This window comes from Somniosus microcephalus, chromosome 3 (assembly GCF_052327205.1).
Source record: "Somniosus microcephalus isolate GS21.2 chromosome 3, FLI_Smic_1.0, whole genome shotgun sequence".
Lineage (NCBI taxonomy): Eukaryota > Metazoa > Chordata > Chondrichthyes > Squaliformes > Somniosidae > Somniosus > Somniosus microcephalus.
Genome location: NC_140989.1, coordinates 269,914,138 through 269,929,999, shown reverse-complemented (window position 1 = coordinate 269,929,999; position 15,862 = coordinate 269,914,138). Strand labels below are relative to the sequence as shown.

The 15,862-nt window shown below is 47.3% G+C and overlaps 1 protein-coding gene across 5 annotated transcripts in view; it reads right to left on the bottom strand.

Annotated features, from left to right (window-relative positions):
• Positions 1-15,862, bottom strand: part of LOC147121925 (uncharacterized) — a 173,631-nt gene that overhangs the window by 47,429 nt on the left and 110,340 nt on the right. For all 5 annotated transcript variants that reach the window (XM_085982470.1, XM_085982472.1, XM_085982474.1 and 2 more), the window contains one exon: positions 9,308-9,399. In XM_085982470.1, coding sequence (XP_085838596.1) covers positions 9,308-9,399 — 92 coding nt within the window. The remainder of the gene's footprint in view (positions 1-9,307; positions 9,400-15,862) is intronic.

Genomic DNA, 15,862 nt, shown 5'->3' with positions numbered 1-15,862 from the left:
TATTTACGTTTCGGTGAGACAAAATTTGTGCCCACGGTATCCCAAAAACGTTCAAAAATTCCGCTCATTATCCCCTCATTAGCATTGAGTGACTGTGATGTCGAAGAGCTGCTATGATGTCAGAGCAGTTTTTGTGCTGTCATAAAGAAATCAATGCTTTCACTGTGCCCAGCCTACTCAGCTGGGGTGACTCGGGCCGGGCCTCTTCCTCTCTTCTCTCTCTCTCCCCGTCTCTCTCTCTCTCCCCCCTCAGTCTCTCTCTCTCCCTCTCTCTCTCTCTCTCTATCTCCCAGTCTCTCTCTCTCCCCCAGTCTCTCTCTCTCCTCCAGACTCTCCCTCCTCCAGTCTCGCTCTCTCTCTCCTCCAGTCTCTCCATCCTCCAGTCTCTCTCTCTCCCCCCCAATCTCTCTCTCGCTCCCCGTCTCTCTATCTCTCTCTCTCTCCCCATCTCTTTCTCTCTCCCCTCAGTCTCTCTCTCTCTCTCTATCTCCCCAGTCTCTCTCTCTCCCCAGTCTCTCTCTCTCTCCCCAGTCTCTCTCTCCCTTCCCCGTCTCTCTCTCTCTCTCTGTCTGTCTCCCCAGTCTCTCTCTCTCCCCATTCTCTCTCTCGCTCCCCAGTCTCTCTCCTCTCTCCCCTCAGTCTCTCTACTCTCTCTCTCTCTCCCCGTCTCTCTCTCTCTCCCTCAGTCGCTCTCTCTCCCCCCTCAGTCTCTCTCTCTCCCCCCCTCAGTCTCTCTCTCTCCCCCCCTCAGTCTCTCTCTCCCCCAGTCTCTCCCTCTCTCTCCCCCAATCTCTCTCTCTCTCTCCCCCCTCAGTCGCTCTCTCTCCCCCTCAGTCTCTCTCTCTCTCCATCTCCCAGTCTCTCTCTCTCCCCCAGTCTCTCTCTCTCCTCCAGACTCTCCCTCCCAGTCTCTCTCTCTCTCCGTCTCTCTCTCTCCTCCAGTCTCTCCCTCCTCCAGTCTCTCCCTCCTCCAGTCTCTCCCTCCTCCAGTCTCTCCCTCAATCTCTCTCTCGCTCTCCGTCTCTCTATCTCTCTCTGTCTCCCAGTCTCTCTATCTCTCCCCAGTCTCTCTCTCTCTCCCCCCGCAGTCTCTCTCTCTCTCTCTCTCTCTCTCCCCCGTCTCTCTCGTCTCTCTCCCCCCAGTCTCTCTACTCTCTCTCTCCCGTCTCGCTATCTCTCCCCCAGTCTCTCTCTCTCCCCCTGGGTCGCTCTCTCTCTCCCCCCTCAGTCTCTCTCTCTCTATCTCGCCAGTCTCTCTCTCTCTCTCCCTCTCCCTGTCTCTCTCTCTCCCCCCTCAGTCGCTCTCTCTCTCCCCCCAGGTCTCTCTCTCTCCCCCCCAGTCTCTCCAATTTCCAATTCCAATTCCAATTCAAATGCTTTATTGGCATGAAAGTTTACAGAGAACCATATTGCCAAAGCTTACATAGCAAAAAGGTACAGTTTTCCAACATTCTGTAGGTGTCAATCGATTTGACATTTGTTGGGTACATACAATATTACTTTTAAACAATATTAATTTTAAACAGTCTTTGTACTTCATTTGGTACGTTCAATATTAATTTTAAACAGTCTTAATTTTAAACAGTCCTCAGGTTGTGACATGTTGTTACATATTTGGCCCCAAGGTATGGTCTGTCTCCTTCTCCTAGGACTAATCTCAATTTTGACAGATCATCCAATTCCTTGAAATCTGGGGTTGTTTGGCTTAGCTTGTTGAATAATATGTTTCTTGATGTGTTGAATTTTTCGCATTTTAGGAGGAAATGCATTTCTGTTTCAACCTCGCCGGCCAGACATTGATCGCATATTCTATTCTCTCTAGGCTGCCAGGATTTCTTGTATCTGCCTTTTTCAATTTCCAGTTGGTGGTCGCTTAGTCTGTACCTGGTGAGGGTCTGTCTCTGTTTTGTGTCTCTGATGGTCGTGAGGTAGTCTGCCAGTTTATATTCTCTTTTTAGGGCCCGGTAACATTCTAATCTGCTTTGGCTTTCGGTTATTTTGTTCCAATGTTCCAGGTAGGTTTCTTTGCATTTTTTAATGATTTGGTTCACTCGGATTGGTGTTTGGACGGCTGTGTTGGTCTGGGGCTGGTCAGGGTCCGGCTGAGTACTTAGTTTCAGTAGCAGCTGACTCAGGGGACTCTTTTCTGGGTTTAGCTCTTGGGTCTGAAAGGCTTTGAAATGAAGGGTGTCTGGGGAGCTAGATTTGAGGTGATTTAGGAAGTTTAGTGCTCGTTTTTGGATGTTTATTATCAGTGGGTATCTGCCTAGTTCGGCTCTGCATGCATTTGTTGGCGTTTTTCTTTGGGTGCGAAGGATGCTTCGGCAGAATTCTGCATGTAGGGCTTCTATTGTGTGTTTTTCCCATTTAGTGTAGCTTTGGTGATTTAGCGGGCCCCATACTTCACTACCGTACAGTGCAATGGGCAGGATTATGCTGTCAAATATTTTGAGCCAGATTTTGATTGGGATTTGGATGTTGTAGAATTTTCTTTTTATTGCATATAGGGCTCTTCGGGCTTTTTCTTTTAGTGCATTCACTGCTATGCTGAAGCTCCCTGATGCTGTAATAGTTAGACCAAGGTAGGTGTAGCTCATAGTGTGTCCTATAGTGGTATCACTGAGGGTAAACTGGTATTTGTTTTCCTGACATCTGGGCCTTTTTTGAAAAATCATGATGTTGGTTTTCTTTAGATTTACTGTTAGAGCCCAATTTTGGCAGTATTTGTCGAGTAGGTCTAGTTGTTGCTGTAATCCCTGTTCTGTGGGAGACAGCAGAACCAGGTCGTCCGCATAGAACAGGGATTTCACTTCTCCATCCAGGAGACGGAGACCTGGTGACTCGCTTTGCTCCAGCATGTCTGCTAATTCATTTATGTATATGTTGAACAGGGTCGGGCTCAAATTGCAGCCCTGCCGGACGCCTCTTCTCTGGGTGAAGAAATTGGTGCGTTTGTCTCCAATTTTGACCCCGCATTTGTTTTTCAGATACATTGATTTAATAAGGTCATAGACTTTGCCCCCTATTCCACACTGAAGAAGTTTATAATAGAGCCCTTCGTGCCATATAGAGTCAAAGGCTTTCTTGAAGTCGATGAAACAGGCGAATATTTTCCCATTTTTTGTTTGGTGTATATGTTTTTCAATGAGGGTGTGAAGGGTATAGATATGGTCGGCGGTGCGGTGTTTTGGAAGAAAGCCTATTTGGTTTTTTCTGAGGATATTATGTTTGTTAAGAAAATCAAGTAATCTACTATTTAGAATACTGCAGAATAACTTCCCTAGACAACTGTTGACACAGATGCCGCGGTAGTTATTTGGGTCTGATTTGTTTCCACTTTTATATATGGGGGAGATTAGTCCTTGGCACCAGATATCGGGAAAACAGCCTGAGCGTAATATGATGTTGAATAGTTTGAGTATCGCACCCTGCATCTCCATATTGCTGAACTTGAGCATTTCATTTTTGATGTTGTCTGGGCCACAGGCTTTCTTTAGGTGGAGAGATTTTGTTTTTGTGGCCAGTTCTTTCCATGTGATTGGGGAGTCTAGAGGGTTTTGGTTGTCTTTAATTGTTGCTTCTAATGTGTGGAGTTTTTCTGTGACCTGATGTTGACTTGGGTTTGTTTCGTTTATTGGGATGTCTTTGTAGAGGTTTTCAAAATGTGTTCTCCAGATGTCGCCATCTTGGATTGGTAATGCTTGCAATTGTGTTGTACTCAGGTTATTCCACATTTCCCAGAATTGTTTTGGATTGGTGGAGTTTTCAATTTCTTCGAGTATTTTGTGGGTATAGTTTTGTGTTTTGTTCCTAATGGTGTGTTTATATCTTTTGAGGGTTTCATTGTATCTAGTACGTAGGTCCGGATTGTTTGGTTGGCGATGCTTTTGGTTTGATATTTTTCTCAGGTCTTTTCTGGCATTTTTGCATTCGTGGTCAAACCATTTCTTATTTTTATTTTGTCTTTTGTAACGCTTCCTCTTCTCTCCCTCCAGTCTCTCTCTCTCTCCCTCCAGTCTCTCTCTCCCCCAGTCTCTCTCTCCCCCCTCAGTCTCTCTCTCCCCCTCAGTCTCCCAGTCTCTCTCTCTCCCCCAGTCTCCCAGTCTCTCTCTCTCCTCCAGACTCTCCCTCCCAGTCTCTCTCTCTCCGTCTCTCTCTCTCCTCCAGTCTCTCCCTCGTCCAGTCTCTCTCTCTCTCCGTCTCTCTATCTCTCTCTGTCTCCCAGTCTCTCTATCTCTCCCCACTCTCTCTCTCTCTTCCCCCGTCTCTCTCTCTCTCTCTCCCCCCAGTCTCTCTCTCTCTCTCTCTCCCCTGTCTCTCTCGTCTCTCTCCCCCCAGTCTCTCTACTCTCTCTCTCCCGTCTCGCTATCTCTCCCCCAGTCTCTCTCTCTCCCCCTGGGTCGCTCTCTCTCTCCCCCCTCAGTCTCTCTCTCTCTATCTCGCCAGTCTCTCTCTCTCTCTCCCCGTCTCTCTCTCTCCCCCCCCAGTCTCTCTCTCTCCCCCCAGTCTCTCTCTCTCTCCCCCCCAGTCTCTCTCTCCCCCCCAGTCTCTCTCTCTCTCTCTCCCCTCCAGTCTCTCTCTCCCCCAGTCTCTCTCTCCCCCCGTCTCTCTCTCTCTCTCGCTCTCTCCATCTCTCCCCTCAGTCTCTCTCTCTCTCTCCCCCCCAACCCCCCGGTCTCTCTCTCTCTCTCTCCCCCCCCCCCAGTCTCTCTCTCGCTCTCTCTCTATCTCCCCAGTCTCTCTCTCTCTCCCCAGTCTCTCTCTCCCTTCCCCATCTCTCTCTCTCTCTCCCCCGACTCTCTCTCTCTCCCCGTCTCTCCCCCCAGTCTCTCTCTCTCTCTCTCTTTCTCTCTATCTCCCCATTCTCTCTCTCTCTCCCCAGTCTCTCTCCTCTCTCTCCCCCAGTCTCTCTACTCTCTCTCTCCCCAGTCTCTCTCTCTCCCCCTCAGTCGCTCTCTCTCCCTCCCTCTCTCTCTCTCTCCCCCCTCAGTCGCTCTCTCCCCCCTCAGTCTCTCTCTCTATCTCCCCATTCTCTCTCTCTCTCCCCCGTCTCTCTACTCTCTCTCTCCCCGTCTCTCTCTCTCCCCCTCAGTCGCTCTCTCTCTCCCCCAGTCTCTCTCTCTCTCCCCCTCAGTCTCTCTCTCCCCCCCTCAGTCTCCCAGTCTCTCTCTCTCCCCCAGTCTCCCACTCTCCTCCAGACTCTCCCTCCCAGTCTCTCTCTCCGTCTCTCTCTCTCCTCCAGTCTCTCCCTCCTCCAGTCTCTCTCTCCCCCAATCTCTCTCTCGCTCTCCGTCTCTCTATCTCTCTCTGTCTCCCAGTCTCTCTATCTCTCCCCAGTCTCTCTCTCTCTTCCCCCGTCTCTCTCTTTCTCTCTCTCCCTCCTCCCAGTCTCTCTCTCTCTCTCTCTCCCCCCTGTCTCTCTCGTCTCTCTCCCCCCAGTCTCTCTACTCTCTCTCTCCCGTCTCGCTATCTCTCCCCCAGTCTCTCTCTCTCCCCCTGGGTCGCTCTCTCTCTCCCCCCTCAGTCTCTCTCTCTCTATCTCGCCAGTCTCTCTCTCTCTCTCTCTCTCTCCCTGTCTCTCTCTCTCCCCCCTCAGTCGCTCTCTCTCTCCCCCCAGTTTCTCTCTCTCTCCCCCCCCCCCGTCTCTCTCTCTCCCCCCAGTCTCTCTCTCTCCCCCCAGTCTCTCTCTCCCTCTCCCCTCCAGTCTCTCTCTCCCCCCGTCTCTCTCTCTCCCCCCCCCAGTCTCTCTCTCTCTCTCCCCCTTCCCCATCTCTCTCTCTCTCTCCCCCGACTCTCTCTCTCTCTCCCCGTCTCTCCCCCCCGTCTCTCTCTCTCTCCCCATTCTCTCTCTCTCTCCCCAGTCTCTCTCCTCTCTCTCCCCCAGTCTCTCTACTCTCTCTCTCTCTCTCTCTCTCCCCAGTCTCTCTCCCCCTCAGTCGCTCTCTCTCTCCCCCCTCAGTCTCTCTCTCTCCCTCCCTCTCTCTCTCTCCCCCCTCCCTCTCTCTCTCTCCCCATCTCTCTCTCTCTCTCCCCCCTCAGTCGCTCTCTCCCCCCTCAGTCGCTCTCTCTCTCTCTATCTCCCCATTCTCTCTCTCTCTCCCCCGTCTCTCTACTCTCTCTCTCCCCCTCAGTCTCTCTCTCTCTCTCCCCCTCAGTCTCTCTCTCTCTCCCCCTCAGTCTCTCTCTCTCTCTCCCCCTCAGTCTCTCTCTCTCTCTCCCCCTCAGTCTCTCTCTCTCTCTCTCCCCCAGTCTCTCCCTCTCTCTCTCTCCCCGTCTCTCTCTATCTCCCCCCTCAGTCGCGCTCTCTCTCCCCCAGTCTCTCTCTCTCTCTCCCCCCCCTGGTCTCTCTGTCTCTCTCCCCCAGTCTCTCTCCCCCCAGTCTCTCTACTCTCTCTCTCTCTCCCCTGTCTCTCTCTCTCTACCCCAGTCTCTCTCTCCCCCCTCAGTCTCTCTCTATCTCCCCGTCTCTCTCTCTTCCTCTCTCCCCCCAGTCTCTCCTCTTTCTCTCTCCCCATCTCTCTCTCTCTCCCCCCCAGTCTCTCTCTCTTTCCCTCTCTGTCTCTGTCTGTCTCTCTCTCTCCTTCCCTCTCTCTCTCTCTCCTTCCCTCTCTCTCTGTCTCTCTCTCCTTCCCTCTCTCTCTCTCTGTCTCTCTCTCCTTCCCTCTCTCTGTCTCTCTCTCTCCTTCCCTCTCTCTCTCTCCTTCCCTCTCCAAACGGGGCGATACCGAATTTCTAGACCTCTCCCTCTTTCTCCCCCCAATCTCTCTCTCCCCGTCTCTTTATCTCTCTCTCTGTCTCCCAGTCAATTCAATTCAATTCAATTCAAATCGCTTTATTGGCATGATAAGGTACATCTTATGTTGCCAAAGCATCAAAATACATTTATGGTTGAACACATAAACGCAGATCTATTCATACAGTGTATAAACAGATATATCCCTGAGTGTATAAATATACATTCGCATAATTTATATATACTCTTTTCTTAGGTTTACTGGTTGTCCCTCTGTTTATGGCAAGCTGTAACATAGTGTGCCGCTAGTGTTACACAGTTTCTCACTTCCCCTAGTAGGTATGGGAATTTTTGGTCGTCATTCAAATTTCTGAATTCAGGGCATATTTGTGAGAATTTTTGGTAGAAATTCTCCCTGATGCCCTGATATTTTCCACAGGCTGTGAGGAAGTGCATCTCTGTCTCCACCACTCCCTGACTGCAGTGAGAGCATATCCTGTCCTCTCTTGGCAGCCTGGTCTGCCTGTGTCTGCCTTTTTCGATCGCCAGGCTATGTTCACTAAGTCTGTACCTTGTCAAGGTTTTTCTCAGTTTGTTATCCTTTACCATGGTCAGGTACTCAGCCATGTTGTATTGTCTGTTTAGGGCCAAGTAGCAATTGAGTTTGCTTTGGGTTTTTGTTGTTTCTGCCCAACATGACAGGTATTTTTCCTTTTGCTTAGTGACAATTGTGTTGGGTCGAATTCTCTGTGCTACGATGTCACTGTCCTGGGGCTGGTTATTGTTAGTAGTGTTAGTGGTTGCTTCACTGAGTCCCAGGACTAGTTGACTGAGGGTGTTCTTCTTTATGGTCCTCTCTTGGCATTTCAAGGCTTCATAATGATAGCAGTGGGGGTTGCTCATTTTTAGGTGTTTCCAAAATTTGGTGGCTCTTTTTTGGATAGTAATTATTAGTGGAAATTGGCCTAGTTCTGCCCTGCATGCATTGTTTACGGTTTTCCTTTGAGTCCGGAGGATACTGCATGTAGGATCTCAATTGGGTGTTTGTCCCATTTTGCAAATTCTTGTTGTGTTAGCGGTCCCCACACTTCACTGCCATAGAGTGCAATTGGTTCAATTACTGATTTGAAAATTTTGAGCCAAATGCTAATTGGGATTTCTATTTGGATTGATTTTTTAATGGCATAGAAAGCCCTTCTAGCTTTCTCTTTCAGTTCATTCACAGCCCGTTTGAAATTTCCCGTAGAGCTGATTTTTATGCCCAAGTATGTGTAGTTAGTGGTTTGTTCGATTTTAGTTGTTCCTAGTGTGAGATTTATTTTGGGTCCCTGATGTCTGGATCTTTGCTGGAACATGAGGACTTTGGTTTTTTGGAGGTTTATTGTCAGGGCCCAGGTCTGACAGACCGACTCCAGCAGATCCAGGTTCTGCTGTAGACCCTCTCTCTCTCTCTCCCAGTCTCTCTATCTCTTCCCCCAGTCTCTCTCTCTCTCTCTCTCTCCCAGTTTCTCTCTCTCTCCCCTCTCAGTCTCTCTCTCTCTCTCTCGATCTATCTCCCAGTCTCTCTCCCCCAGTCTCCCAGTCTCTCTCTCTCTCCTCCAGACTCTCCCTCCTCCAGTCTCCCTCTCCCAGTCGCTCTCTCTCCCCGTCTCTCTCTCTCTCCCCGTCTCAGTCTCTCTCTCTCTCTCTCTATCTATCTCCCAGTCTCTCTCCCCCAGTCTCTCTCTCTCTCCCCAATCTCTCTCTCGCTCTATCTCCCCAGTCTCTCTCTCCCCGTCTCTCTCTCTCTCCCCGTCTCTCTCTCTCTCCCCGTCTCTCTCCCCGTCTCTCTCCCCCAGTCTCTCTCTCGCTCCCCCTCAGTCTCTCTCTCTCTATCTCCCCATTCTCTCTCTCTCTCCCCAGTCTCTCTCCTCTCTCTCTCTCCCCCAGTCTCTCTACTCTCTCTCTCTCGCCCGCGTCTCTCTCTCTCTCCCCCTCAGAGTTGGGGGTCACTTGGGCCGGGCCTCACAACCGCTTGGCCCGAGACACAGAGCGGGGGAGCGGCAGCGGCCTTCCGTAAACCACGCGGCCCTGTAAACTGCCGATTTACAAAAAAGCCTTGGCAACGCCGGGCCCCCCCAACTAGTATATATATATATATATATATATATATATATAAAAGGATAGTGGTGTCTGTCTGTCTGTCCGCTATACACTCAAAAGTTATAGAGCGTACCTACACATATGTTATATCAAAAGTGTAGATCAAGGGCAGAAATGTTTTCTGAAGGTCCGTAATAAGTTTACTATTTTACAATGTCTATGTGGCATCATTTTCAGGTGCAGTCTGTAGAGGATGATGGGTCAGGGCTGAATGGTGGAGATTTAGGGAGAGACAAATATTCTGAGGATTTGCTCGAAGATCAGGGAGTATTTATGCAAAAATTTCCTCAAGAGATTAAATAGATTGTATAATAGGATAGAATTTACGTGGTCTGTGACAGGAACGAGCTTGACAGGATGAGTAGCTTTTTCTCGTTCCATGCTCGCTTATGTGCCAGTGTTAAATATATTTAAAATGCTGCAGCCTCTCACCTGATTGACATGTGGGATGATGTCACAATCTTCCTTCAGCTGCTGTAAATGAGAAATAAGGAAATTGCTCACTCCAATGGATCGGCATATCCCTATGAAAAGCAATGTGAGAAAAAAAATTATGCCAGAGAATTAGTTACATGTCAGAGGATATCCTGAATGTAAAGTACTTTCAGGATGATACAGATGCAGATGCAGCAGTGTCTGGATAACAGGGATTTTCAGAGGAGAGCAGGAACTCCATTTGTGAAAACCCAACTAGATTTTGTTTCTTAAATGCCTGTTCCATCAAAACCACATTAGGAAACAGTTTTCTAAAACAAACATACTGCAGCTCCCTGGTGAATAAAAGCCTCAAGTTGAGTGCTGGGAAAATGTAATGAGGCATAAGCAACAAAACAATCAGAAATGCGTCAGCATCAAAAGAAGGAAACTATGTTTTGTGCAGCTTGCCAAATTTATAGGCAACTGTAAGAATGAGGAACAAATGAGAGGGTCACGGGCAAGGACACAGAGTTCGTAACAATCACAATCCCATTGGCTGTGTGACGGTACTGATTTTGCTGGAGTATTGTATAATGTACAGCAAAATCTAAATAAGACTAGCATTGACAGTCAAGTGGTAAGGTTGAAAGTTTAATTATAAGCAAAAAGACCAGCGAATCACAAGGGCAACAGTGTTATTTTTAGCACTAATTAATAATGGAGCCAAAATTCCTTTTTTTCCAAAAAATGGTCAAAATAAATTTTTTGTTGACATTAATGAACTGCTAATAAATTGTAAGAACACATTTTTTGAAACATATGATTTCTGAGGATGCAATTTTATCAGTGATATCAGAAAAAGAGCAGCCAGTGAACCTAAAGCTCAACTACTTCTCAAGGAGCTAATGAGCCACTTAGCAAGTATAAATGTTGAAATGTTTGTTCATCCAGCTATGTGCTGCACAACTGCAGTAGGAAATGGCTGAATGACAATTGAGAAGATCCCAGTTTACACTCAAGGTACTTGGGCTCAGGCTTGTAGTGGATAATTTGATTTTCCTACTCAAGAATTGTTTGATACCAACACAGTGATAGATGTTAATTTCTACACTTTGTACATAATCTATTTTGCAGCAAAAGTGCAATGTAAAACTTTTGTGTGTTTTATATAATCAATGATGGTAATTTTTGGACATTATGGCACATTTATAGACCAAAGGTAAAATTGTTTTCAAAATTCCTAAAGCTTGACATGATGTTCTTCGAGAAGTCTTGTTTAAAAAATATCAGTTTAAAACATCATACTGTAAGAAGCGCTGATCAGATTTGGATGTGAAATTCTCCATGGTCGAATAGCATGTCTAGGCTTCGGATGAAGAATGATTACCTGAGTGAGGTGGCAAAGGGCTGCGGGTGCCTGTGGAACCATGCCTCAGTGGGAATCATGACTTTCAAGTGAAGAAAATTACACTCAAATTTCTTGGGCCCTTTTGGTCTGACGTTCATCTTCTGATTCTGTTCCTCAGATGTTGAGCCCACAATCAATTAATTATGTATACTCTTGGAAGTTCTAAGTGTTTCTGATATGTTAATCCCTGTTTTCACTTATTTTGACAAGCCTGTTTGATATCTTTGTGAGACTTGTGAAGTGCAGCAGTCATGCCACTAATTAAATGCCAAATGCCATCTTCATCAGTTAGGAAGTTGGCACTAAAAAAAAATCTTCATTGCAAGTACAACTTGAAATTATCATAATTTGGAAGTTACATCACAATAATACTTCCCATCGGAGTTTCGGAGACAGCAACCCACGTGCAGCCAATTAAACAAAATCAGGGGAAAAAATCTGTACACTTTAATTTTGTCAATGAAACATTTTCAGTACCACTGATTGTATGGGTGATCCCATTAGACTTAATCACAGTCTTTCAAGTAATCCAGCAAACAAGATACTATAACTGTATTTACACTCTGTCAAGAGTGTATAAACCTGCATAGTGTTTCACATTGTGCAGCCGCAGAATATTTTACTCAGTAATTAAAGCTATCAGCAGGTCAAGATGGTATCTCAGGTCCTTGTACTGCAGCTAAAACACGACATTAGAGCTCAGTTTCTACAGTGCTATTTTTTTAAAGGGATGGCATATGCTTATAGGGTCTGATATCCAGGGAGCATCAATAAGAATTTTTAAAAAAAATTGGGATCTGGATTCTGTCAGAGATTCATCAAACAAGGATGACAAAGGGCATCTCTCTGGAGACTGAACCCGCAAAAAGAAATTCCATTAATGAAGACTGCTATGAAGGGAACTTTTTATTTCAGATTTCCAGCATCTGCAGTATTTTCTTTTTGTACTGCTATGAAGGGGTTGCTGGAAAACAGTTAAATCCCTGGCAATGATTGTATTACTGAGATTATTAGGATGATTTTAACCCAACCCACCTGGCAGGAACGGCGGCCACGCAGTTGGAGTAGCCTCCAAAAACTTACTACCCTGTTCCATTTCCACCTGCCACCACCATAACTGTGTCCATTTCTCAAGTGGACAAGGTACCTGCCCTAACACAGGCAAATTAATACTCGCAGCACGGGGTCCTATGATATCATTAGGACTCTGATGGTATTTTACCCTCTGACGCGGCCGCTCTGCTGAGTGAAACCCAATCTGCAGAAGAAGAGGCACTGTAAGGTAAGTGTTAAACTTTCTTTAGTGGAGCCCAAGAGGAGCAGGAGTGCTCCTTCGGGCACCAAAAGGAAAGTCTGGGCCTCTGCTGCCCAGGATCTCTCTGGCCAACCCCATGACGTTTCTGAAACCTGCACCCCCCTTCACCTCATGACTTACCTGAGTGCTGGGATGTGACCTCCGGGCTGCACGACTGTCGCCTGTCAGCAGCCAGCCAACTGCCTCTTTATGCCCGTTTTGAGTGGGCAACTATCTGGCGGGATGCAAAACGAAACCCGGGAGTTAAAATAGCCTGGGCCGCAAATTGATAATTGGGTAGGGTGACCATACGTCCACTTTTTCCGGGGACAGTCCCCAAATGAGGTACTGTGTCCCCGGGTAAACAATGTCCCCGGTTAATGAAACTCGTCCCCGAATACCCTAGCTTCCATTTTATTTGAATGAGCTCCATTCAGCCTAATTGCAGCTCAAAAAAATCCATGCCCACACTCAGGGGCTCAGAGATGGACCAATCAACAGGGCCCACTGTTGATTGACAGATTCTCTGCCCATTGGCAGCAACAGACTAATGAAAGGGTGGAGCACGGATTGTGACGACAGTTTGGCTTTGAATGAATTGGCTTCGGTTTGGACCAATGAAAGGACAGAGTGAGGAGTGAGTGCTGACCAATGGGGCAGCTGTGTTTGCGCGGGAGGTATAATGGCGGTGTTGTCTGTGTGAGCTGGAGCCCAGGGACAGGTAACACTGAGGATGCGTTAATGCATGGAGTGGAAGGGTTTTAGTGTCTGCCTCTGTAACTCGGCAGACAGGGCTCGGTATCTTGGCCTTACTCAGTCCTACGAGAGCAGTGCCAGTCTGAGGCTAAACATGGTTCTGTATGTATCTGTATCTAGAAGGAACTGTCTGAGGATAGCGGGACTACTGCACGCCATTCCATTATAATAATGCCATAGGCAAGCAGCATGGTAACCCCCACCCTCAACTGTCTCCGTACCAGGGCGACCCCCCTCTTCCCCAGTCTGTTTATGACAGGAGGGCCCTTTTCTCTCACTGTGCCAGTGTGATCCCCTCCCAACTAATCTGTTTGTGCCAGTGTGATCCCACTCTCCACTAATCTGTTTGTGCCAGTGTGATCCCACTCCCCACTAATCTGTTTGTGCCAGTGTGATCCCACTCCCCACTAATCTGTTTGTGCCTGTGTGATCCCACTCTCCACTAATCTGTTTGTGCCAGTGTGATCCCACTCTCCACTAATCTGTTTGTGCCTGTGTGATCCCACTCTCCACTAATCTGTTTGTGCCTGTGTGATCCCACTCCCCACTAATCTGTTTGTGCCAGTGTGATCCCACTCTCCACTAATCTGTTTGTGCCAGTGTGAGCCCACTCTCCACTAATCTGTTTGTGCCAGTGTGATCCCACTCTCCACTAATCTGTTTGTGCCAGTGTGATCCCACTCCCCACTAATCTGTTTGTGCCTGTGTGATCCCACTCTCCACTAATCTGTTTGTGCCAGTGTGAGCCCACTCCCCACTAGGGTTGCGAAGGGGTGGAAAGTTTCTGGTAAATTTCCAAAAGTTTAGCTTGGGAATTTTGCCCTAAAAAGCACATGCTAGCATAATATTGGGATTTTTTGTATTTCTTTCACAGGTCCTCTCTTAAAATTACTAAGAGAGATGGAATCTTAATTATTAAGGAATTTCTTAATCAATATATGTTTATCTTCTTACTTGTCTTGTTTTAATAATTACAAGTTTTGTGTGTGACTGCGAACAAATGTGTCCTGATTGGTTGGATGAGCGATTAGCTCCCTCTATTGGTGATGTAGCGTCGTGCATGCACAGGTCATGCTTCCATCACATGGAGCATCAGGAAAAATTTACTCATCCTGTTGCAATCGTGCTGATCGACCGCAGTTCGACACAGAGACGAATGCCCTTTATTTTGCTGCATAGAACAATGCCACGTTTACCGTTGGATGTGTGGAAGCATTTTACTCCAGGCATTAAAGATGGAAAGACTGTGTACATGTACAGACACTGTACAAAGCCATATATAAAGAATGCCACAAAGATGCAGCAGCATTTATCCAAATGCAACAACTTCACTCAAAGCTCACAGCAGTCAACCCAGAGTTCCTCTGCTTCCATTCAAGATGATGGTTCACATTCAGCATCAGGCTCCTTATCATCAGCAACTCCTGGCCCACTTGGAAGGTTCTTTGATACAATGGATAACCATAGCCAGAAGAATGCAGATGAGTGCCTTGCTCGAGCTGTATATGCGACAGGCTCACCCCTCATGCTCACAGCCAATGTGTACTGGAAGAGATTTTTCAAGGTTATTCGCCCTGCATACTGTCCTCCCACCAGACATGCTTTGTCTACTTATTTGCTGGAGGCTGAGTATAACAGAGTCCAAGGAAAGCTCAAAGAAACAATAGAGATGGCAGACTGTGTTGCAGTTATCTCAGATGGGTGGTCAAATGTACGAGGGGAGGGCATCATAAACTACATCGTCTCCACTCCTCTCCCAGTGTTCTTCAAGAGCACAGACATGAAGGACAACAGACACACAGGCACATACATTGCTGATGAGCTGAAAGCGGTCATCAATGATCTTGGATCACAAAAGGTCTTTGCAGTAGTTACTGACAATGCTGCGAATATGAAGGCTGCTTGGGCTCAAGTGGAGGAGGCCTACCCTCATATTACGTCTATTGGGTGCGTAGCTCATGGGCTCAACCTGCTCCTCAAGGACATCATGGGTTTGAGAACCATGGAAACACTGTACAAGAGAGCCAAGCAAGTTGTTAAGTATGTCAGGGGAAAACAGGTAGTTGCAACAACCTACAACTCCAAGCAAACGACAAAGAACAAGAACACCACACTGAAGCTGCCCAGCAACACTAGATGGGGTGGCGTTGTCATAATGTACAACAGCCTTCTGGAGGGTAAGGAGTCGCTGCAAGAAATGGCAATATCCCAGTCTGGGGATATGGAAACCACCATCAAGAAAATACTGCTGGATGATGTGTTTTGGGAGAGAGTGGTTAGCAGCCCTAAACTACTCTCACCAGTAGCATCTGCAATTGCTCAGATTGAAGGAGATGACGCTGTCTTGTCAGATGTTTTCAGGCTTTTTGCTGATTTAAAAGAACAAATCAGCATTGCCCTACCCACATCCTTGCTGCTCAAAGCAGAGGAGAAGGCAATTGTTCAATTCATACAGACGCGTCAAGAATTTTGTGTCAAGCCGATTCATGCTGCAGCATACATGCTAGACCCAAAGCATGTTGGGAGACCAATACTTTCTGGAGAACAGATCAGCAGCGCTTAAAGTGTGATTTCTACCCTCTCATGCCACGTCAATCTGGACGTAGGCAAAGTTCTGGGAAGTCTGGCAAAGTTCATAGAAACATAGAAGATAGGAGCAGGAGTAGGCCATTCGGCCCTTCGAGCCTGCTCCGCCATTCAATGAGATCATGGCTGATCATCCAAATTCAGTACCCTGTCCCTGCCTTCTCCCCATATCCCTTGATCCCTTTAGCCTCAAGAAATATATCCAACTCTTTCTTGAATATATTTAATGAACTGGTCTCCACCGCCCTCTGTGGCAGAGAATTCCACAGGTTCACCACTCTCTGGGTGAAGAAATTCCTCCTCATTTCAGTCCTAAATGGCTTACCCCTTATCCTTAGACTATGACCCTTGGTTCTGGACTCCCCGGCCATCAGAAACATCCTTTCTGCATCTAGTCTGTCCAGACCTGACAGAATTTTATAGGTTTCGATGAGATCCCCTCTCAATCTTCTAAACTCCAGTGAGTATAAGCCCAATTGACACAATCTCTCCTCGTACGTCATTCCTGCCATCCCAGGTATCAGCC